This window comes from Theropithecus gelada, chromosome 3 (genome assembly GCF_003255815.1).
Source record: "Theropithecus gelada isolate Dixy chromosome 3, Tgel_1.0, whole genome shotgun sequence".
Lineage (NCBI taxonomy): Eukaryota > Metazoa > Chordata > Mammalia > Primates > Cercopithecidae > Theropithecus > Theropithecus gelada.
In genome coordinates this window covers 30,751,515-30,774,190 of record NC_037670.1, presented here as the reverse complement: position 1 = coordinate 30,774,190, position 22,676 = coordinate 30,751,515, and the positions used below count along the sequence as shown (strand labels likewise).

General features: G+C 46.2%; 1 protein-coding gene across 1 annotated transcript in view; it reads left to right on the top strand.

Annotated features, from left to right (window-relative positions):
- The window catches only part of HUNK (hormonally up-regulated Neu-associated kinase), a 127,071-nt gene extending 125,076 nt beyond the window's left edge, over positions 1 to 1,995 (top strand). Inside the window, exon 12 of the mRNA XM_025381038.1 lies at positions 1,253 to 1,995. Within this exon, the coding sequence (XP_025236823.1) occupies positions 1,253 to 1,911 (659 nt within the window). The 3' untranslated portion in view covers positions 1,912 to 1,995. The remainder of the gene's footprint in view (positions 1 to 1,252) is intronic.
- Positions 1,996 to 22,676: the final 20,681 nt, after the last annotated feature.

Genomic DNA, 22,676 nt, shown 5'->3' with positions numbered 1-22,676 from the left:
TCTGTGCCAACCAGAGACAGAAACCATGGGGATCTGGCACGTTGCCTTAACTGGATGGATGGATGATGTTTTACCCCCGTTCAGAATTGGATGAGGCTCCATCCAGATCAAAAGTCATGAGGGAGCCTTAAAAGGGAAGGAAATCCTGACACATGCTCCAACACAGATGAACCTGGAGGGCATTATGCTAAGTGAATTACACCAGTCACTGAAGGCAGATAGTGTGATTCCACTTATATGAGGTCCCTAGAGTGGTTCGATTCATAGAGACAGGCAGTAAAATGGTGGTTGCCGGGGGTTTCAGAGCGTGGGGATATATATGGGGTGTTAGATTTGCAACAGGAAGACAGTTCTGCAGATTGATTCTACAACAGTGTGAATATACTTATTACAGCTGAACTGTACACTTAAAAATGGTTAAGATGATAACATTTCTGTTACGTGTTTTTTACCACAGTAAATAAATTTTTTAAAAGTCACGAGGGAAGCACGCCTTCCAGTGTGGGCTGTCCAAGGACCAGATTGGCGGGAGTTCAGTCAGGGGACCTTGGTGTGCTTCTGGGAATTTTATGGATATGCTTTTGAGTATATGTGCCTTTTTTATTCCAAGATCCTTTGGCAAGGTCCAGATTTTTTTTTTTTTTTCATTTTTTTGTGAGACAGAATTTCGCTCTGTCACCCAGCCTGCAGTGCAGTAGTGCTATCAAGGCTCACTGCAGCCTCCACTTCCGAGGTTCAGGTGATCCTCCCACCTCAGCCTCCCAAGTACCACCTGCAAGACCACAGGTGCATGCCACCACACCCAGCTAATTTTTAAAAAAATTTTTAGAGACAGGGTCTTGCCATATGGCCCAGGCTGGTCTTGAACTCCTGGGCTCAAGCAGTCCTCCCACCTTGGTCTCCTAAAGTGCTGGGATTACAGGCATGAGCCACCGCTGCCTAGGATCCAGAATTTTAAGCAATCAAAAGCAGGCATAATGTTAGGTTGGGGCCATGAGGCAAATTGGAATCCAGGAGACCTCCTGTTGCCAGCCCTCTATCCCTCTGTCCTAGAAAGACTGCCTGGCGTCTGTGGGGAGAGTGACACGCTGCTGGTGACTTTTGCAAAGTAGCCAAGGCTGTTTGCTGGCTGGTTTCTTCTGACCTTGGCGGGGAACTGTCTCAGTTGAGCTGGAGGTCAGAGCAGGCAGGAGAAGGGCTGTGAACACTGTCCAGGCGTCCTCATGATTGTTTACGCTTTCTTGGTGTGCAGATTCCTTTGGCTGCCGCAATATTTTCCGCAAAACCTCTGACTCCAATTGTGTGGCTTCTTCTTCCATGGAGTTCATCCCCGTGCCACCACCCAGGACCCCGAGGATTGTGAAGAAACCAGAGTCCCATCAGCCAGGGTCCGGAAGCACCGGCATCCCCCACAAGGAAGACCCCCTGATGCTGGACATGGTGCGCTCCTTCGAGTCTGTGGACCGAGACGACCACATAGAAGTGCTGTCTCCCTCTCATCACTACAGGATTCTGAACTCCCCGGTCAGCTTGGCTCGCAGAAATTCCAGCGAGAGGACGCTGTCCCCGGGGCTGCCGTCCGGAAGCATGTCGCCTCTCCATACTCCTTTGCATCCAACTCTGGTCTCTTTTGCTCATGAAGATAAAAACAGCCCCCCAAAAGAGGAGGGCCTGTGTTCCCCACCTCCGGTTCCCAGCAATGGCCCCATGCAGCCTCTGGGGAGCCCGAATTGTGTGAAAAGCCGAGGCCGGTTCCCCATGATGGGCATCGGACAGATGCTGAGGAAGCGCCATCAGAGTCTGCAGCCATCTGCAGATAGGCCCCTGGAGGCCAGCCTGCCCCCGCTGCAGCCCCTGGCCCCCGTGAACCTTGCCTTTGACATGGCCGATGGGGTCAAGACCCAGTGCTAACTTGAGCCAGCGGGATGTGGGGTATCTCTAGCAAATAGCAACGAAACAGAGCTCCACACAACTGTCAGGGTGTGAACATTCCAAGGCCTCGCTTGGAGCATCCTTAGTGGCCCCATTGGTTCCTGCCATGCAGTATCCCACCTGTAGCTGAATCCACAGACCCAAAGCCTGCACAACCCAACCTCACTTAGGGACCCCCAGAGATGCTGGAATCGCCAGGAGGGTTGGCTCCAGGGGCAGCCAATCTCTATCTTTCAGATCTTCCTTCCTCTCAACCGCTCACCAACCCCTTCCAGTTCCCACTTCCCCCAGGCTTGGAGGGAAAACGGGGCATCAGCCTTCTGGGGCCATCAGATGATGGACTGTTACCAGATCTTTCTTCACACTGTGCTACATGTGTGCCTCTCACAGCGGTTGGCCACAGTCACAGGGAGAGAACAACATCGCAGTCTTTCCTCCAGGCCACGTTTCTTCTGCGGAGTGTGGCAGCCCCGCCTTTCATAGCAGGGACTCCCCGAAGGCCAGCAGGAGCCCGGGGCAGGCCCAGGATCCTCAGAGGAAGACGGAGAGGAGCTTCGGACCAAGATCAAAGCAAACGGTGGGGAACGCGACAGAAGAGAGAGACTGAAGGAGACACTCACTTCCCTAGCAAGATTTTGATAGATTTTTGTTGTTGTTGTTGAAACGTGCTAATGATTGAATTATCTTTTCCAAAGAGATTTTTTTTTAAAAAATGTGATGTCGGTAAATGGAAATAACATACTTTTTTAAAACTTGGATGGAGAGATGAGAAGCAATTCCACCAAACTCGTGTTTTCACGGGAGGGGTCAGTGTGGAGAGCAAAAAAGCTCTCACTCCACTATGGTGATGTGTGGAGTGCTGTGGCCCACAGGCAGGGCACGTCTCGGTGGTCCTGTGTTCATCCTGTTGTTTAAGGCATAGCCCTGATCCTTCTGGGAGGCATAGAACACGGTCACAGCTGGTTCTGTAGAAAGAGAGAAAAGACGATCGTGACAATTCAGAGCATAATTCGGATGGCGAGATGGCAGCGTTACCTCTGTGTGATGCGGATTTCAAGGGGCCCACAGAACTCATGCAGCCCAGAGCTCAGCGAGTTTGCTGGGAGCTGGGAGCAGGCTTGCCTGGCAGAGAACCTGTTCAGATACGGACCAGTTTCTTCTTCGAGGAAAGCCGAGCTCCTCAAACAGGGTTCAGTCCACATTGTGTTTTCACACCTTTCTCCAAGGATCGAACCAAAGATGCGTCTCCAGTATTGTGTCTGTGCCCCCCGTGTGTGTGTTTTGTGGACCCCTGTTGTTGTCTGACTGTATCCAGCTGGCACTTGGCAGGGTGCACTCATTGGTGAGAAGAATCAGAAAAAGAAGACTTATCAGCACAGGTGGGATAGGGGTTAGTGTAGGAGACTGGTTACAGAATGGCCTGGAGTCTTCAAATTTTGACCAGTGCAGGTGTGACCAGAGACCGCCTCTGTGGCCACCTCGGATAGTCATCTCAGTCCATGGATCCCAAAACACAAATCTAGAATTGCAAAGCCAGCCTTTATTTTCCTGGCAGGCAGCCTTGCTAGAGGGCAGAGAGGTAGTTCTGAATCACTCTCTTATTCACTAGTGGTGACATCCCTTAGTCCCTCATGTCTCTGACAGAGCAGGAGAGAATGGATATTTGGCCGACCTTGGTGAGACCTGGAGCTGCCTCCTTTCTCCCTAGGGAATCACCCCAGCTCGAGGGCATTCTAGGATGAGGTCAGACCCCTTGGCGATTGGTGTTATTTTTTGTATAGCTTCAGACTGGGTTCCAGAACTTACCATTGAAAACAGAGCTTTTAGGCCAGGCGTGGTGGCTCATGCCTGTAATCCCAGCACTTTGGGAGGCCGAGACGGGTAGATCGCTTGAGCCCAGGAGTTCGAGAGCAGCCTGGGCAACATGGTGAAAGCCCTTCTCTACCAAAAAATACAAAAAAAATAGCTGGGTGTGGTGGCAGGTGCCAGTAGTCCCCGCTACTTGGGGGGCTGAGGTGGGAGGATCACTTGAACCTAGGAGATCGAGGCTGCAGTGAGCCAAGATCATGCTACTGCACTCCAGCCTGGGTGGCAAAGTGAGACCCTGTCTCCAGAAAAAAAGAAAATAGAGTTTTATAAGCAGAGAGAAGAAAAGAATAATCTAAGACCATCTCTCCATTTGACATGAAGTGTACCTTTTCTAAAGATGGTTTCCAGCTGCCACGGCTCCACTTTGCAGGCTCACAGGGTGTACACCTGTGCATTGGGAACTTTCTGGAGCCCCTGATGCCTTTTCCTTGAGAACAGGAGCGCTTCCGCCTTGCCATTAGCTCGTGGAGAACGTGCTTCTCATTCCCGGCATGCTTCAAGAACAGCTGCAGATGTGCCGCTAACTGACCGCGTTGCCGTTGGTGACCTGGACTCTGAACTCAGGTTTATTCTAAACCCAGTGAGAGGTGAGGGGGAGTGAGGAAAGGGGATCAACTGTATTTTTGTGCGTGTATGGGCACCTGACAAATCTATGAAACCGAGTGAAAGGAGAAATGTTAGAGTCTTTATTATTTTATTATATTTATATGGAAAGCTTGACTCTCCCTTTGGTAAGTCCGAAACGTGTTGTCTGTTTGACCGTGACTGTCTTCCTCAGTCTGTGCCTGTGATTCCAGTCACCCTGTAGTTACTGACAGAAATTGACTGGACTGTCATTGTGTGAAGTCCAGGAGGAAAAGTCCATTTTAATTGTACGATTTGGTCATAAGCAAGGACTATATTTATGTCACCATTATTAGATATATGTACTTTTGTAATGACTGTGAAATACACTTTTCCCTCACTATGAGTGCTTCTTTATTTGCTGATAAATCTTAAAACAGCTAAGTACATTGCAAATTGCAAATAATAGTACAGGTACCATCTTTTCTATGAAGTTCTTTTTTTTTTTTTTTTTTTTTGAGACAGGGTCTTGCTCTGTCACCCAGGCTGGAGTGCAGTGGCACGATCACAGTTCACTGCAGCCTCAACCTCTCCAGATTCAAGCGATCCTCCCATCTCAGTCTCCCAAGTAGCTGGGACTACAGTTGTGCACCACAGTGCCTAGCTAATTTTTTTTTTTGTATTTTGTAGAAATGGGGTTTTGCCGTGTTGCTCAGGCTGATCTCAAACTCCTGGGCTCCAGCGATCTGCCCACCTTGGCCTCCCAAAGTGCTGAGATTACAGGTGTGAGCCACTGCACCCAGCCTTATGTAAAGCTCTTGACCTAGCATCTGACTGGAAACAAGCGGGAATTGCACTGGGGGCATTTTCTGGGCCAGTATCCCTGCCTTATTTTACCTGCAACAGGTGTGCCTACAAAAGTCTTTCTGACATACATACTGCAGGTGGTGGTTCAAGAAGAATCAACCTTTTTCATTTGGGGAGATTAGGATCTTCCTTGGAGACTCTGAAAATGGCACACAAAGAATGACAGTTCTGAACATGACCTCTAGATTTTGTCCTTGTAGGAGGCCTTGGTCATGGATAGGGGAAGAGGGATGATGGGATGGAATGGGAGGGTGGGATCTAGCTGACCTCTTGAAATTTTTCCAGTTACTGCTTCCTTCATAACTGTTCACAAGACGTTTTTCATATATACCACCTTGCTTTAACCCTTGTTTCCCCCTGGACAGTGAAGGGACGAAGCCTTAGAGGGTCACATAGCTAGAAAGTGGAGAAGCTCACTGTTCACTATAGGAAGCCCTCAGTAATTGGATTCTGGGGGAAAATAACAAGTATCTGGTTTTGATGACAGTGTTTTCTTGTAAGAATCACAACACTTTAGAATAGAAAAGGACCTGAGATTCTCTGGCTCAGCCCCAGCCTTTCTGAAGAAGGGAAAACTAGGGCCCCAGATGGTTTAAGGACACCCCAGAGTCCCCAAATGAGCTGCCGTTAGAGCTGGTCTGGAGCAGAGTTTCTTCCTCAAAGAACACAGAGAAATCAGAGTGGCTGCCATGGTCAGAGGGGGATGTCAACAACAGATCAAGCTGTCATTGCAACAGGTATTTTTGAAGTTCCTGCAGGGACCAGGTCTTGCATATTTAAGTCCTTTTCAAAACTATGCAGCTTCCTGAGCCTTATGCTGTTTGTCCCACCCACTCTTGAAGCTGGAGAAAGACAGCTTTCTTTGGGAACTCTGTCTTTCTCAGTTGACTTCCCGAGTAAGCAGCAAACCCCTGGATAGCCTTGTTATCTACTTTAGCTATTAAGAGGCTATTGGGTTTTACTAGGTTAAATCAATAAAACATTTCCTATAGAGCCATAGCATACATTGAAGCAAATTCAGAAAGAATGCAAAACTGTCTTTTAGGGGGAGTCTGGAAGCCTGATGGTTATTGTATTTATTTTCTTTGTAGGGTTTTCTGTGTGCTACGGGCACAGTAAGAATAATTCAGAGCAGTACTGGGAGTTGGTTCAATTTCATGTCATCACTTTTCAATGAAGGGAGTGTATTTCCTGAGTAGTAAATGAGTATATTATTTGTGGCAGCTTTTCTGTCAAGGGAGCTTTCCAGACATCTGGTTGCAAAGACAAATGGGGTGTATGTTTGTACTTCTTCTCTGTGGACATGATTTTGTGACACACAGTTATCTCTAGGAGTTGATGTCTGTGGGCACTAAGGGACTGGGGTCGGGGGAGAAAGCTGAGGAGGCTTTGGAAGAGAAGGTGAGGAACATTTCAGAATTTGCAGTCCCCTCCACAGGTATCCACATCTGAGCTGGTGGTGTTCCAATAATGAGGCATTTGGGGCAACCAATTCTGGAAGGATAGAATAGCTTTATGTGGAGCAAACTCGAGGATCAGTTGGAGTTGAGTGGTTTCAAACTTAAAGATGGCACATGGAAGAGAGGAGAATGCCAGGAAGCTGTATCATTTACAGGTGAAAAAAAATAAACGGGTCTGACTTTAGGGCCTCAACTCTTTGTATTTCCTACTTGGAAGATGGGCCATTAGCTATTTTGAAAGCAAAGGCTTTGGTTTACAGTTAAACTCTATAATTTTGTTTTAAATGTGTTCTTTCTAGTCTTGTTACCATAGCCAGCTGGAAAGGGCAAATTGCAAGCCTATATTGGGAACAAGTCTTCTTGCCGAAAGTAGGGCAGTGAAGTTCTTGGCAGATCTGAGATGAGAATGCCTTTCCCTGACTCCTTCATCAGTGTTCAGTGCTCACCTCCTCTGGCAACCAGTGTGCTAGACAGATTAGGCTTTGCTATGATCACAAATTAAATTCCAAATCTCTGTGACTTGCCCAATAAAGGTTTATTTCTTACAATATTTTTATGAGGCTGGGCGGAGTTCAAAACGGCTGTCTTCCATATGGTGACTCAGGGATCCAGACTACATCCAGCTTGTGGCTCTGTCCACTCAAAATGAAACGTCTTTGTCTGCTCTGGCACAGGAAGGCACAGCTCTAGAGATTGCCACTGGCCCTTAAACGCTCTGTGAGGGGGCTCATCACTTCTCCCACAGCCCATTGGCTGGAACTGGTCATACTGCCTTGTCTATGAGCAAGAGGCTGGGAAATATGGGAGCATAGGGCTACTTATGGTGCAGCTAATGTTTCTCCCACCTTAGGGAAGGTACAGCTACCTGCCATTTATTTGTTCTTTGTTTTTGTTTTTACTTTTGTTTTGAGATGGGGTCTCCCTCTGTCACCCAGGCTGGAATGTAGTGGCATAATCTCAGTTCACTGCAGCCTAAAACCTCCTGGGTTCAAGCGATTCTCGTGCCTCAGCCTCCTGAGTAGCTGAGACTACAGGCACACGCCACCGTGCCCAGCTAATGTTTGTATTTTTAGTAGAGATGGGGGTTTCACCGTGTTAGCCAGGCTGGTCTCGAACTCCTGACCTCAAGTGATACTCCCACCTTGGCCTCCCAAAATTCCAGGATTACAGGCGTGAGCCACCGTGCCCGGCCGAGATGCCCGCCATTTAAAGGTACCCTAAAACTGGACTAGCCTTTTCCCATTGTCACACAATTATAGCACCTCTTAGTACAAAGTTACTTTTTTAAAGAATTAGCATTGGTAAATGTTAATGTTTACGGAGAGTGTTTTGGGCTGAATTCTTTCCTCCACAAATTCATATGTTGAAACCCTCAACCCCAGTACCTCAGAATGTGACTAGTTGGAGATAGGGCATTTAAAGAGGTAAGTTAAAATGAGGCCTTTAGGGAGGAACCTAATCCAATCTGACAAGTGCCCTAATAAAAATGTGAGACCTGGGCCGGGCGCGGTGGCTCACACCTGTAATCCCAGCACTTTGAGAGGCCGAGGTGGCGTATCACGAAGTCAGGAGTTTGAGACCAGCCTGGCCAACATAGTGGAACTCCATCTCTACTAAAATACAAAAAATTAGCTGGGCGTGGTGGCAGGCGCCTGTAATCCCAGCTACTTGAGAGTCTGAGGAAGGAGAGTTTCTTGAAGCACGGAGGCGGAGGTTGAAGTGAGCCTAGATTGCGCCGCTGCACTCCAGCCTGGGCGACAGTGCGAGACTCCATCTCAAAAAAATAAAAATCAAAATAAAAATAAAAAATCAAACAAAATGAAAATGTGAGATATGGAAGCACGATGGGACACCAGACAGAGGAAAGACCAGGTAAGGACACAGAGAGAAGGCAGCCTCAGGAGTGAAGCCTCAAGACGAACCAGCCCTGCCAACACCTCGATCTCAGACTTCCATCCTCCAGAACTGGGAGGAAACAAATGTCTGTTGCTTAGATCCCAGTCAGATATTTCATTACAGCAGCCTAAGCTGACTAACACAGGGAAAAGATCAGATAGTAAAATTTACGTCTTCTAGGAATCTCATATGTTTTGCCCCATGTGCCAAATATCCATTTATCCTTTTCTGACTAAATCACTCCCAGAAAATTTTTTTTTTGGAGTGAAATTCCTCCTCTCCTCTCCTCTCCTCTCCCCTCCCCTCCCCTCCCCTTCTTTTCTTTCTTTTTTGAGATGGAGTCTTGCTCTGTCGCCCAGGCTGGAGTGCAGTGGTGCGATCTCGGCTCACTGCAACCTCTGCCTCCCAGGTTCAAGCAATTCTCCTGCTTCAGTCTCCCGAGTAGCTGGAACTACAGGCACCTGCTGCCACGCCCAGCTAATTTATTGTATTTTAGTAGAGACGGGTTTCACTGTGTTGCCTAGGCTGGTCTTGAACTCCTGAACTCAGGCAATCCGCCTGCCTCGGCCTCCTGAAGTGCTAGGATTACAGGCATGAGCCACTGCGCCCGGCCTGAAATTCCACCTTTTCTAAGTGTTTCCTGTGTGTTAAGCTCAGTGTGCCAATTATTTTCAAGTTTCTTTCTTCCTTTAATCCAGAGGTCTGCAAACTTTTTCTGTTAAGAACCAGATAATAAATATTTTAGGCTTAGCAGATGACTGTTGCATATTAGTCTGTTGCATATTACTCTTTGCGTTGTTTTTAAGTTTAATTTAGTTTTTGTTTTTGTTACAACCCTTTGAAAATATGAAAACCATTCTTATCTGGTGGACCTACAGAAACAGACCATAGCAGATTTTGGCCCTCGGGTAGTTATTTTGCTAACCCCTGATTTAATCTTCACAAAAACTCCATGAAGTGTCATATTTTCTCTATTTTATAGAATCGTTTTGTGGGTTGTTTTTGTTTTTAGTTTTTGTTTGTTTTTTTGAGACAGAGTCTCACTCTGTTACTTATGCTGGAGTACAGTGGTGCAATCATGGCTCACTGTAGCCTCGACCTCCTAGGCTCAAGTGATCCTCTCACCTCAGCCTACCAAGTAGTTGGGACTACAGGCACATGCTCGGGTAATTTTTAAATTTTTTTTTTTTTTTGTAGAGATAGGGTCTCACTATATTGCCCAGGTTGGTTTCAAACTCCTGGGCTCAAGCAATCCTCCTGCCTCAGCCTCCCAAATTGCTGGGAATACAGGCGTGAGCCACCACACCCAGTTGACACAATCAGGACTTCTGCAATCACACACCACAAACGTTCATGTTAGGAACTCACCACTTGAAAGAGAGGGCTCCTTTTGTGACATCTGGGCCAGTGGACTCTCAGAAGGGCCTGTGGCTAATGGTAACAAACTTGTTAAGGGTTTGGCAAAATGATTCAATCTAAGGGAACTTGGAGGTGGGCAGAGACCCTGGCTCTTTTCTTTGCCACTCCTTCCTGCATTGCTTTTGGTAGATTTCCAGGGTTGGTTGCCAGCCACAGGAATGGCAGTGCTTCAGGAGAGCCATCCTGGTCTCGAGTCTGTCATTGCCATTTGGTCCCCACCTTTCCATTCAATCCTGCCTTCATCTGTGCAGAATGGAACATGGCCCTAGTCCCCAAGCTGTTTTCCATTCAAGCTGTTTTCCATTCAAGCTGTTTCCCTTTTCTCTTTTGTGAATAGCCTCTCAAAAATGGGCTCTTAATTGCTTATAAAAAGACAGAGCTTACTCAAAGTCTCAGGAAACAAGTCTAAATCTGGAGCAGATGTGAAGCTGGATGATGCTTGTAGACAGATCGTTACCATTACTCACAACTGGATGACGTGCGGGCCATGGGATGGACAGGTGTCCCCGCCAGTGAAAGATGAATCATGTCATCTGAGTCAGAGAATTTCAAAGAGCCATTCAGAGTCCTTACCACCCACAGCCCCTTGAATTATTTGAGCCATTCTCACGTTCAGACCATTAGGCCAATGGTCTGAATCACAGGACAGCGGTGGTCACCCAGCCCTGGGCTTAGATCTACAGAAGTTTGAACCAAGAAATTTTGGATTTTCAGATTCTCAGTCTAAGCACAATGCAGCTTGTTGGAGCATCCTTTTTACAAGTCACTGCTACTTTTTTTTTTTTTTTTTTAGACAGAGTCTCCTTCTGTCACCCAGGCTGGAGTGCAGTCACATGATCTTGGCTCACTGCAACCTCCACCTCCCAGGTTCAAGCAATTCTTGTGCCTCAGCCTCTCAAGTAGCTGGGACTACAGGTGTGCACTACCATGCCCGGCTAATTTTTGTATTTTTAGTAGAGATGGGGTTGCACCATGCTGGCCAGGCTGGTCTCGAACTCCTGACCTCAGATGATCTGTCCACCTCAATCTCCCAAAGTGTTGAGATTACAGGTGTGAGCCAACCCACCAAGCCTCACTGCTACTTTTACAAAACAAAACAACAAAACAAAACATTTTTACCTATAACTAACGTGTTATGTATCCCAGATGCAAAATCAGTTGAATTTTGTGAGTACAATCCTTGTTGTCCTCTACACTTTGGGACATTCAGGGAATCATTTTAATAAGCAGATGATGCATTTGAGACCAGAAGGGAGAAATGATGTATTGAAGAACTCACAACTTCTCAGTCGCAACCTCTGCCTTCAAGCTCAGTTCTCCTCCCAGGAACCTGGACAAAGAACCCAGAATTAAAAGGATCTGGGGGTGCTTTGGGGTGTCATGATGTCTGGGGTCTACTCAGTCCCTTTTGCAAAATGTTGCACAACAGAAAGGGAGGACATGATGATGGCCATAGTAGGAAGGAGGAAATTGATTTGTGAGGCGTGTTTGAATGAAGAGGGTGTATATGAGTGCTCTTTTCACCTTCCTAAGCTTGGTTTGTCTTGCCCTCCTCTGAGTACTCCTAGCAGCAATGATTACCTGTAATAATTGTTACATTACTATTTCTCCCAGGGCTCTGGGACACTGTCTTACTCATCTTTTTAACTACACCCAGTGATCCAACCACATGGATGAATGAGTAGACGATGGATGGATTTTTGGTGGAATAGATGGGTAGATGATGGATGGATGTATGGATGGATGGATGGATGGTGAATGGATAGATACATGTATAGATGGATGGGTATTTGGTGAATAGATGAATGGTGGAATGGATAGATGATGAATGGATGGATGGGGAGGTGAATGGATAGATGGTTAGATGGATGGATGGAAAGATAGATGAGTAGATGATAGATGGTTGGTGGGATGAATGGGAAGATGATGGATGAATGGGTAGGTAAATGGATGGATGGGTGGGCGAATGAATGGATGGATGGATGGATGAATTCAGTTGATAATAAATGTTAAGGGGAGTTAGATGAATTAGATTAGTGGATTTCTGGGAGGGCAGTTCAAGGAAAGGAAAATACTTCCTTAATCCACAGTATAAACTCTCAAATACACAATAAACAAAAAAATAGAGGGCCTGGAAAACAAATAGAGCTCTAACTTTGGGTACAAACAGGCTTTACAGCATTGCCTCCTCCTACCACGGATCCACTCACCACCCTGAAAGCAAGGAATCACAAACCCCGGTTGCACGGTGAAACCATTGTCCCTGTCATCAAACGTGTGTGTGTCTGTTTGATTGCTTTCTTTTGGTGACCTTATAGGAACTTGGCAAGGAGATAAGGTGACTATCAAATAAGCCGGAACAGGTACCCTGCCACTCTGTCCACCCATACAGCTGTTTATGAGGCCAGTGTACTGAGGCCCAAACTGCTCTGTCAAGTCAAAGTAAATCCTGACTGAAGTACTGTGTTAGCCTCACTTTCATGCCTCGTCAGCCCCAAGCTTCCAGCTGTGTTGTGCAAAAACATCTCAAAGCCATAGTTGGTTAATTAGGCATTTTCACAGGAGATGGGTAGCTAATCAAGATGACGTTTACACAGCTACGTCTCACCCCAGCTAACCTGCTCACTTTCCCACTGCTGTGGGCTGAATTATGCCCCCCCAATTCACGTGGAAGCCTGACTCCCAGTACTTCAGAATGTGTCTGCATTTGGAGCTAGGGCCTTTAAAGGGGTGATTGAGTGATTAAGGTGGGCCCTACTCCGGTCTGACAGGTGTCCTTATAAGAAGGGGAAATTGGGACACACAAAAAGACACAGGGATTCAGGCACACAGAGGAAAGACTATGTGAGGACACTGTGAGAAGGCAGCCGTCTCCCAACCAAAGAGAGAGGCCTCTGGAGAAACTGAACCTGCCAACACCTTAATCTTGGACTGCTAGTCCCCAGAACTGTGAGAAAATAAATTTCTGTTGTTAAGCCACTCAGTCTGTGGTGTTTTGTTATGGCAACCCTGGTAAACTGATACACCCACAAGCCCAGGTGTGGAAATAATGAAGTCCCTTTATGGAGAACAAATGGGCTGTTTATTCAGAGCTTGCTGTAGCAAGGGAGTTGGCCACCATCACTTGCATTGGGCAAAGACTCAAAGGCAGGCAGAGGAGTGGAAAAGTGTCACTGGGGGAAAAGGGAAGGCTTCAGCTAGGTTCTGACTGGAGGTTGTTGGCACAGGGAAACGGGAGGTGGCCTAACTAGAAATAGGACATTGTATTAGTTCATTCTCACACTGCTATGAAGAACTACCTGAGACTGGGTAATTTATAAAGAAAAGAGGTTTAGGTGGCTTATGGTTCCACAGGCTGTCCAGGATGCATGATTCTGGCATCTGCTCAGCTTCCGGGGAGACCTCAGGAAACTGACAATCACAGCAGAAGGTGAAGAAGAAGCAGGCATGTCTTTCACGACTGGAGTAGGAGGAATAGAGTAATTGGGGGAGGTGCTACACACTTTTAAACAGTCAGATCCAGTGATAATTCACTCACTATCATGAGAACAGCAGCACAGGGGAAACCCGCCCCCACGATCCAGTCACCTCCCACTGGGCCCTACTTCTAACACTGGAGCTTATAATTTGACATGAGATTTAGGCTAGGACACAAACCCAAACTGTATCAGACATCTTATGTGATTTTGGTTTTGGGAGAATATTTGACTTTTTTTCTGACATGGAAGTGAGGGCAAAAGGAGGAAAGCTGGCAGTCACTGACCAAGTCCTGACCACTCTGGGCCCACAGCTGCAGAGGTTTGGCTTGGTGGGTTGGTTCACTGCAGAGCTGAGGGCCTGAGTTCTATTGTCGTATGTGATCTGGCCATCGTCCGTTTGTGTATTCAGTATGTTACAGGAGTGGTGGGATGTCTTCTCACTCATGTCTGCCTGGCTGCATTAGTTTCCTAGGGCTGTTATAACAAATTATCACAAACACGATGTCTTACAACAGAAATGTATTCTCCCACAATTCTAGAGACAAGAAGTCTGAAATCAAGGTGTCAGCAGGGCCACTCTCTCTCTGAAGGCTGTAGGGGAGGATCCTTCCTTGCATCTTCCTGTTTCTGGTGGCTCCCAGTAATCCTTGACATTCTTTGGCCATAGGAGCATTCCTCCATTCTCTGCTGCCATCTTTACCTGGTGTTATTCCCTGTGCGTGTCTTCACATGTCCTCCTTATAAGGACACAAGTCACTGGATCTAGTTAGGGATCCGCCCCAATCCAGTATGACCTCACCTTAACTAATTACACTTGCAATAACCCTATTTTCAAATAAGCTTATCTTCTGAGGTCCCAGCAGACATGAATTTTGGAGGAGACACTGTTCAACCCAGTAGACTAGTTAAGGGCCCTCTTCTGCTGTCACTGGGGCTGAAAGCCTCGTGACTCAGGACCTGACATGGGGCCACAATGGGAGATTCAACTCTGTGATGTCTTGGGACATCCAGAGTAGAAGATGTTAGGATGTGACCTTTTGGGTGGAAACTTTGGGACCCTTACAAAAGGGAGGAAAGGAATCCATATCTAATCATGTGGCGTGATTGACAGTCCCACTCCAAGGAACACAGATCCTGGGGCCAAGTTGATGATCTGGTGACCTCCTAACATAGACTTTCACAAAGGAATCAGAGAGACAACTAGGATGACTTGGGGGCCGGGGTGGGGACTCTTGATTGTGGGAATGCTGTGCCAAGGGTTTATGGAGTCTTGACATAACTTGGTATTCCTCAAAAAGCGCATAGATTGTCAACATGTTGTTGACCCCAAAACCGTATCTCTAGACCAGAATATTCTCTGGAGCATTAGGCAGGTTTATCAAACCCCAGAGAAGATCCACATTCGATTCAGTATGTCCAGAGCCAATGAGCTCGTTTCCCAAGACCGGGTCTTCCTGTGCTCCCTCTTGTATGATGAAGGGCATCATAGACTCCACTTTGCCCAAGCCCCAACCTGAGCATCATCCTGAACCACACTCTCCCCTCATCTCCAGCATCTAGTCCATTTACAAATCTTACCACTTCTACCTCTTGTTTGCTTCTTGCTTAGTCAACTGCCCCAAAGATGAAGGGCTATCAAGGGCCACCAGGACCAACTCCAGAGGGGAGGATGAAGCCCACTCTCTTTCTACACTTGATGTTTAGCATGGTGCAGTGAAATACACATCACATCAAGAACCATCCGCAAAACAGGGATTTGAGGTAATAAGGTGGTATTGCTTGAATGTTTGTCCCTTCTGAAACTCATATTGAAACTTAATCTCCAATGTGACAGTGTTGGGGTGGGGGTCCTTTAAGAGGTGATTGGGTCATGAGGGCTCTGCCCTCATGAATGAATTAATCTATTTCCCAGTTAATGGGTTAATGGATTAGTGATTTATTATTGGAATGGGTTAGCTGTAGAAAAGCAGGTTGGCTGTCTCTCGTGAGCCCCTTGCCATGTGATGCCCTGTGCCACCTCAGGACTCTACAGAAAGTCCCCACCAGCAGAAGACTCTCACTAGTTGCAGCCCTTTGACCTTGGACTGCCCAGCCTCCGGAACTGTAAGAAATAATTTTTTTTATAAATTGCCCAGTCTCAGGTATCCAGTTACAGCAACAGAAAATGGACTAAGACATAGGATCAAGGTTATGATTAAAGAGTTAATATATGCAAGACACTTAGGATAGGCTGTAGGAAGTGGTGCTACAGAAGCATTAGCTATTGCATGTTGGCTGTACTGTTGTGCTATTGGATAGAGTCAAGGGGTCTGGTTCTCAAACTTGATCTGCATTAAGCAGCTATGGAAAAGTTGCCCCCCTCTCAAGGGACAGATTCCTCACTGAAAATAAAAAACAGAAATAAAACAAAACAAAATCAGAATTAATTTCAGCCCCTTGAGAGACTGAACACATGTTCTAGTGTCACTACCATTTTTCAAAATGCTTTTGCGGAATTCTATTTTGCCCATGGAATTCATGGCAATTTTGTTTTTTTCTTAACAAAAATCAACTTTTTATTTTGCAATAATTGAAGATTCACAGAAAAGTTACAAAGATAGTACAGAGAGTCCCCAAATACCCCTCATCCAGTTTCCCCCATTGTTAGCATCTTACATAATCCATTACATTTGTCAAAATGAAGAAAGTGGCATTGGGTTATTACTATTAACTAAACTCCAGACTTTACTTGGGTGTCACTAGTTTTTTTCCTTAATGTCCTCTTTCTGTTCCCGGATCCAACTCAGGGTACTCAATTGCATTTAGTTGTTATGTCTTTACAGTCTCCTGTGGTTTGAAGCAATTGGTCAGTCTTTTCTTGTTCTTCTTGACCTTAAGAGTCTTGAGGAGAACTGGCCCAGTATCCTATTGAAGGTTCCCCAGTCTGGGTTTGCCTGTTGCTTTCATCATGAATAAACTGGGGTTATGGATTTTTGTTAAGGATGCCATAGAGGTGAAGTGTCCTTTTCATCACGTCATATCAGGGAGTACATGATAGCCACATGGTATTACTCATGGTATTGACCGCAGTTAAGGTAGAGTTTCCCAGGTTTCTCTATTGTAATGCTTCTGTTTCTCCCTTTCTCTAGTCTTTGGAAGTAAGTCACTAAGTCTAGCCTACCCTTAAGGTGTGGGAGGGATTGAGTGCCACCTCCTAGAGGGGGGAAGATTTAACATGTATTATTTCAAATTCTTCTTTAAGGAAGATGTGTCTCTTTTCCCCTATTACTTTATTTGCTTGATCATTTATTGGTATCAGTATGGACTTATGGATATTTCTTTTATAATTTGGGTTATAATCCAATACAGCATTATTTATTTTGTTGTTCAAATTGTTGCAGCTTTGGCCATTGGGAGCTCTTTCAGGCTGGTTCCTGTTTCTCTGTGACGTGCTTCCTTCCCTTTGATTTGTGGGCACTTCCTCACCTCCTGGCACTACAAGATGCTCCAAGCTCATGTTGTATTTCCCTTGCTCCAGCCCTAGAATCAGCCATTTCTCAAAGGAGCCTTCGTTCATTACATTCTTTTGAATGTTACCAATAGTGGCAAATTCAATTTCTTTGTGGGTGGAATTAACAACCCAAAGTGAATTGTAATCATATCTGGTGAAATAGATTGGTAATCAAGAGCATTAAATAACGTCTTTCATCAAAAACTGTGTGACGGCATACATACACATATTTATAGCAGCACAATTCACAATTGCAGAGATATGGAACCAATCTGAGTTCCCATCAACAAATGAGTGGATAAAGAAAATGTGGTATATGTACACCATGGAATACTACTCAGCCATTAAAAAGAATGAAATGATATCTTCTGCAGCAACTTGGACGGAGCTGGAGGCCATTATTCTAACTAAGTGAAGTAACTTAGGAATGAAAAACCAAATATTGTATCTTCTCGGTTATAAGTGGGGGCTAAGCTATGAGGATGCAAAGACATAAGAATTATATAATGGTCTTATTTATCCCTCATTCCCCCTTCCCAACCTTCTCTCTCAGGTGAGGGATCAAAGACTACTCATTTGATACAGCGTACACTGCTTGGGTGACGGGTGTACCAAAATCTAAGAAATCACCACTAAAGAACTTATCCATGTAACCAAAAGCCACCTGTACCCCCAAAACTATTGAAATAAAAATAAAAATTAATTAAAAAAGAAAAAAACAAAACCCTGTGTGACAGGAAGTAAGCATTGAGCCCAAAGAATTGTCAAGGCTGAGAAGCAAACACAGCCAGAGTTTCTTTTAAAAAAGGCTTGGCCGGGCGCGGTGGCGCACGCCTGTAATCCCAGCATTTGGGAGGCCGAGGCGGGTGGATCACGAGGTCAGAAGATCAAGACCATCCTGGCTAACACGGTGAAACCCCGTCTCTACTAAAAATACAAAAAAATTAGCCTAGTCCAAGCTACTCAGGAGGATGAGGCAGGAGAATCGCTTGCACCTGGGAGGCGGAGGTTGCAGTGAGCCAGGATCACACCACTGCACTCCAGCCTGGGTGACAGAGCGAGACTCCGTCTAAAAAAAAAAAAAGCCTTTAACATTTTCCAGTCACTTCAGTATTTATGCCTAAAACAATCCAATCAGCTTTCTGCTTTTGTGGGATGCATTGAGCATGGATAACGTCACTGATGTTAAAGGAACAAATGCGCATTCTCTTCACTTTTGAAATAGGTATTTGTCTTACGTCTCAGGGATGTTGAGCTTTCTACAGCAAACGCTGATGCTTTACTTCTGGATCATAATAGAAACACTATGTTCTATGATTGGTCATTATTTTTCTCTAAAGCGTGTGTGCTTTTTATTTTTTCAAACCTCCCTTGAGAGATCAGAGCAAATGCCAAGGCTTTTGAGTGTAAGTTTATCATTCAAAATTGTTGGCAAGTTTTCACAGAAATTTCCCTGCTGTCCCAGTTCTCTTCCCTCTGAATGTAACACTCTGGCCAACGTGCTCACAATTACTTGTTCAGCACACTGCCCGGTTCAGCACTTCCACAGCCCTTGTGAGTGACCAGGCTCCATGGCAGTGCCATCTCCTTCCTTCCTTAAACCTTCCATGACAACCCCTAACTCTTGTCTTTGCCATCTGTGCTTGGCTCTTTCTCCAAATGTTCCTTTTTAACATGTCAAATGTCTTGCTGGCCCCACTATGTTACTTTATGCAAAATGTGGACTCTTTGTTCCTAAAACTGCTATCATTTTTACTCAGGCAGAGGCACCCGCACTTCCTTACCCTCTGGCACAAATCTGCCTGCAAGGCAGGTTGTAGCAAGTCCCCGTTAAGACTGGTCTTTGATTTCCACTGGCCTCAAGGGACACCTCCTTGGGTACACAGAAATCCATTTCATTGGCTGGACAGATATTCACTGCGCAGAGCTACAAATGTCTGTGCTGTCCTTAGAAGGACTGCATGTCACTCAGCTAGGAGACACCCCCAGAAATTCCCCGTCAAACTCTATTCCATAGAGCCCCCATCAATGACAGTAAAGCACGCCAGTACTGCCCTAGATCAATCCCACACAGTTCCAGCGTGAATCTCTTCTCTCTTTCCCTTCTTATCCCAACTTACCCAAATTTAATGAAAATGCTGAAATCAAAGCTGACTGAAATAGAAATTGCTGCTCCCATATTTAAACGTTGTTCAGTGCATCTTGCTCCCCCGGATTCTGGATTCTTCTCTCACTGCCTTGTTGAAATTGCTCTCTGGCTTCACCAGGAGCTCCCTTGTGGCAAAATGTAATGGACATTTTTCATCTATTTCACTGTGCTCTCTCTCTGTCATGGTCGAAACTGTGTGTCCCCCGCCACCCACCCCAATACATGTGTTGAAGCGCTGACCTCCCATGTGACTGTATTTGGAGATAGGATCTTTAAGGAGATAATTAAAATTAAATCAGATCATAAAGGCAGGGCTCTAATCCAATAGGACTGATGTCCCTCTAAGGAGGTAGGGGTGGGAGGGGAGAGAGAGAGAGAGAGAGAGAGAGAGTCCAGGGATGCGTGCACAGAGGAAAGGCCACATGAGGACACAGCAAGAAGGCGAACATCTGGAAGCCAAGGAGAGGCCTCAGGAGAAACCGAACCTGCCAATTCCTGGATCCCGGACTTCTAGCCTCCAGAACTGTGAGAAAATCAATGCACCGTGGAAGGCACCCAGCCTCGTATTTGCTGTGGCAGCCCGAGCAGACTAACACACGCTCCTTCTAGAAACACTGTATTATCCCAGCTCTGTGATTCTCCTCCCACCTTTCCAACGGTTCCTGGGGATTTCCTCTTTCAGGTGTTCTGACTGTTGCGGTCTCCATCTTCCATCCACAGCCTTCTCACTCATAGCGTTTCAAGCATTTCAACTCCTATTCCCAAGCCAAAGAGTCAAGAACATCTATGTCCCCTAGAACTTCAGATGTGAGTATCCAATTTCTGGTTGGAAGTCTCCCAGGTATCTCACAGGAACCTCAAAGTCAACATGTGCAAAGCTGAACTTACCCATTTCCACCTGTTGTTTGTTTGTTTGTTTGTTTTTTGAGATGGAGTTTGACTCTTATTCCCTAGGCTAGAGTGCAATGGTGCCATCTTGGCTCACTACAACGAGGCAGAAGCCTCCTGGGTTCAAGCAATTCTCCTGCCTCAGCCTCCCGAATAGCTGGGATTACAGGCTTGTGCCACCACGCCTGGCTAATTTTTATATTTTTAGTAGAGATGGGGCTTCTCTATGTTGGTCAGGCTAGTCTCAAACTCCCGACCTCAGGTGATCCGCCCGCCTCAGCCTCCTAAAGTGCTGGGATTACAGGAGTGAGCCATCGCGCCTGGCCCCGTTTCACCTGTTTTGACTCTAAATCTGCTCCCATGCCTATGGCCTCTATCTGTATCTCCCAGAGGCCCCCAAGCCAGAATCCTGGCCACTGTGCTAAGTTCACTTCTCCCTTGGTTCCCACATTCAACCAGCCTCTAGAGTTTGCTCTGTCCCATCCTCACTGAAGCTTGTCTGCCTCTTCAATAGGCATCACACAGGCGTTTGTTGCCTCTGGCCAAGCCTATCACAGCAACCATCTGATGGGCTTTCTCAAATCTATCCCTTGTCCAGCTGGCCACTGCTCTTAACCAGTATTAAACTTTGACCATGTCAATCCTTAACATTTGACGTTAAACGTTACAGCTTAACATCTTTGGTGCCTCTGGAATAACTCTCAGCTAATGTCCTCACTCCTTAGCAAGAATATGGGGCCCAGTGCAGCGTGGCCCCTGCTCACCCTCCAAGCTCAACTTTTACTATGTTTCGCCTGCAACTTTGTGCTTTAGCCATGCTCAGGGTGCACCTTCCTGTGCATCTGCTGTCTTCTCTGAGGGCCCCGCTCGCCTACTCCTGCCCGTTTTATGAGTCTCTCAGGAGTTCCCACATCTAGAATCTCGTCTTTACTAGATTGATGTATTGCCTGTATTAGTTTCCTGTTGCTGCTGTGACAAGTAACCACAAACGTAATGTATTAAAACAACACAAGTTTATTCTCTTACATTTCTGGAGGCCAGAAGTCTGAAATGTGCATTATGGGGCTGAAATCAAGGTTTTGTTAGGGTGGGTTTCTTAGGAGGGTCTTACGTGAGAATCTGTCTCCTTGACTTTTCCAGCCTCTCACAGCTGCCTCCGTTCCTTGGCTTGTTGCCCCCTCAGAGTGCATGACTCTGATATCTGATTCCTTATCACACCTCTTTTTTCTGACTCTAGTCCTGCTCCTTTCCTCCCTCTTATAAGGACCTTTGTGATTGGGCCCTCCCAGATAGTCCAAGATAATCTGCCCTTGGCAAGATGCTTAATTTAATCACATTCTCAAAGTTCCTTTTGCCATGTAAGGCAAAATATTCACAGGTTCCAGGGATTGGGATGTGGATATCTTTTGGGACCATTATTCAGCCAGCTATACTGCCCGTCTCTGATTCTCCCATAACTATTTGTGTGCATCCTGATCATTTTTCTTACTACGTTATGTTAGTGTTATCTATTTCTGCATCCGTCTTGCTCCTTCCACCCTCAAATATGTGCTCTTTGAGCACAGGAATAATGTCTTTCTCATCTTGTATTCTCAGTTCTAGCTGTGCCTGGAATATAACAGGTGCTCAGCAAGCATTTGTGGAATGATGAAATGAATGGTGATCACCTCAGTTTTGAGATCTGATCTGTGGCCAGACTCCTGTGCTGAGATTGCTAAAGAATCTAGTCAGTTGAAAGCGGAAAGGGCAAGTTGTTAGTTTGCCCTCACCCACCTCCCAGGAAGGCCAGAGACGCAGCAGGGTCAGGGGTGTGCCCAGGCAGGGCATCCCTGCAGAATCCGGGCAGAGGAGGCTAAGGGTCCTTCTTCTCCCATGCAGGGGGAGTTTGACGTTTGAAGATGTTAGCATCCTAGATTTCTCATGTTGCTAAACTACACAGAGTTGGAGCTCATGATCCCACTTGGACCCACCAACCACTTCCTCTATTGTGGTGTATGGGCTGTGGATTTCCTTAATTCTGGGCCAAGCCACAGACTGCAGGGTTGGGGCCACTATCCCTGCCTCCCAGGGTGGGAACTTAGTACCCCTATGCTCTGACTGAGAGCCATGCAAGGTCATGGAAATGACTGTTTAGAAAGGTCCCCACAGGGCCACAGAACCTTGTGCCTTTCAGCCTTCCAGTGTGGCAGGCCCTTTGGGGCCTGAAGGTCGTCAGGTCCTGTGGTCCCTGCTGTAAGCTATAGTGGGGTAGCTTTAGGGGATGGAGATGTTGGTGTTAGGAGCCCATTTGTTTTGGTAAGGAATGCACCAGACCTGAAAATAACAAGACAAAGGGGCTGGAGGAGCACGGATGAGACATTTGTATCTTTGAGGTGCAAATGGAAGAATGACAATTTCAGATTTGGGTTTGAGAAAGAGACTTTAAACTAAGAAGGGCTGAATTCAAAGGCATGGAGCCTGCCCTTCAGCCTCCTGAAGGGGATTTTCCAGGAAGGTAGTCAGCTTGGGAGATGCCATGAAGGTGAGCTTGCCAGGATTGCAGCAACAAATTACCCCCAAGCTGGGCAGCTTCAATAACAGAAATTCATCATCGCACACCTCTGGAGGCTGGAAGTCCAAAATCAAGGTGTGGCATGGTTGGTTCCTTCTGAGGGCTGCAAGGG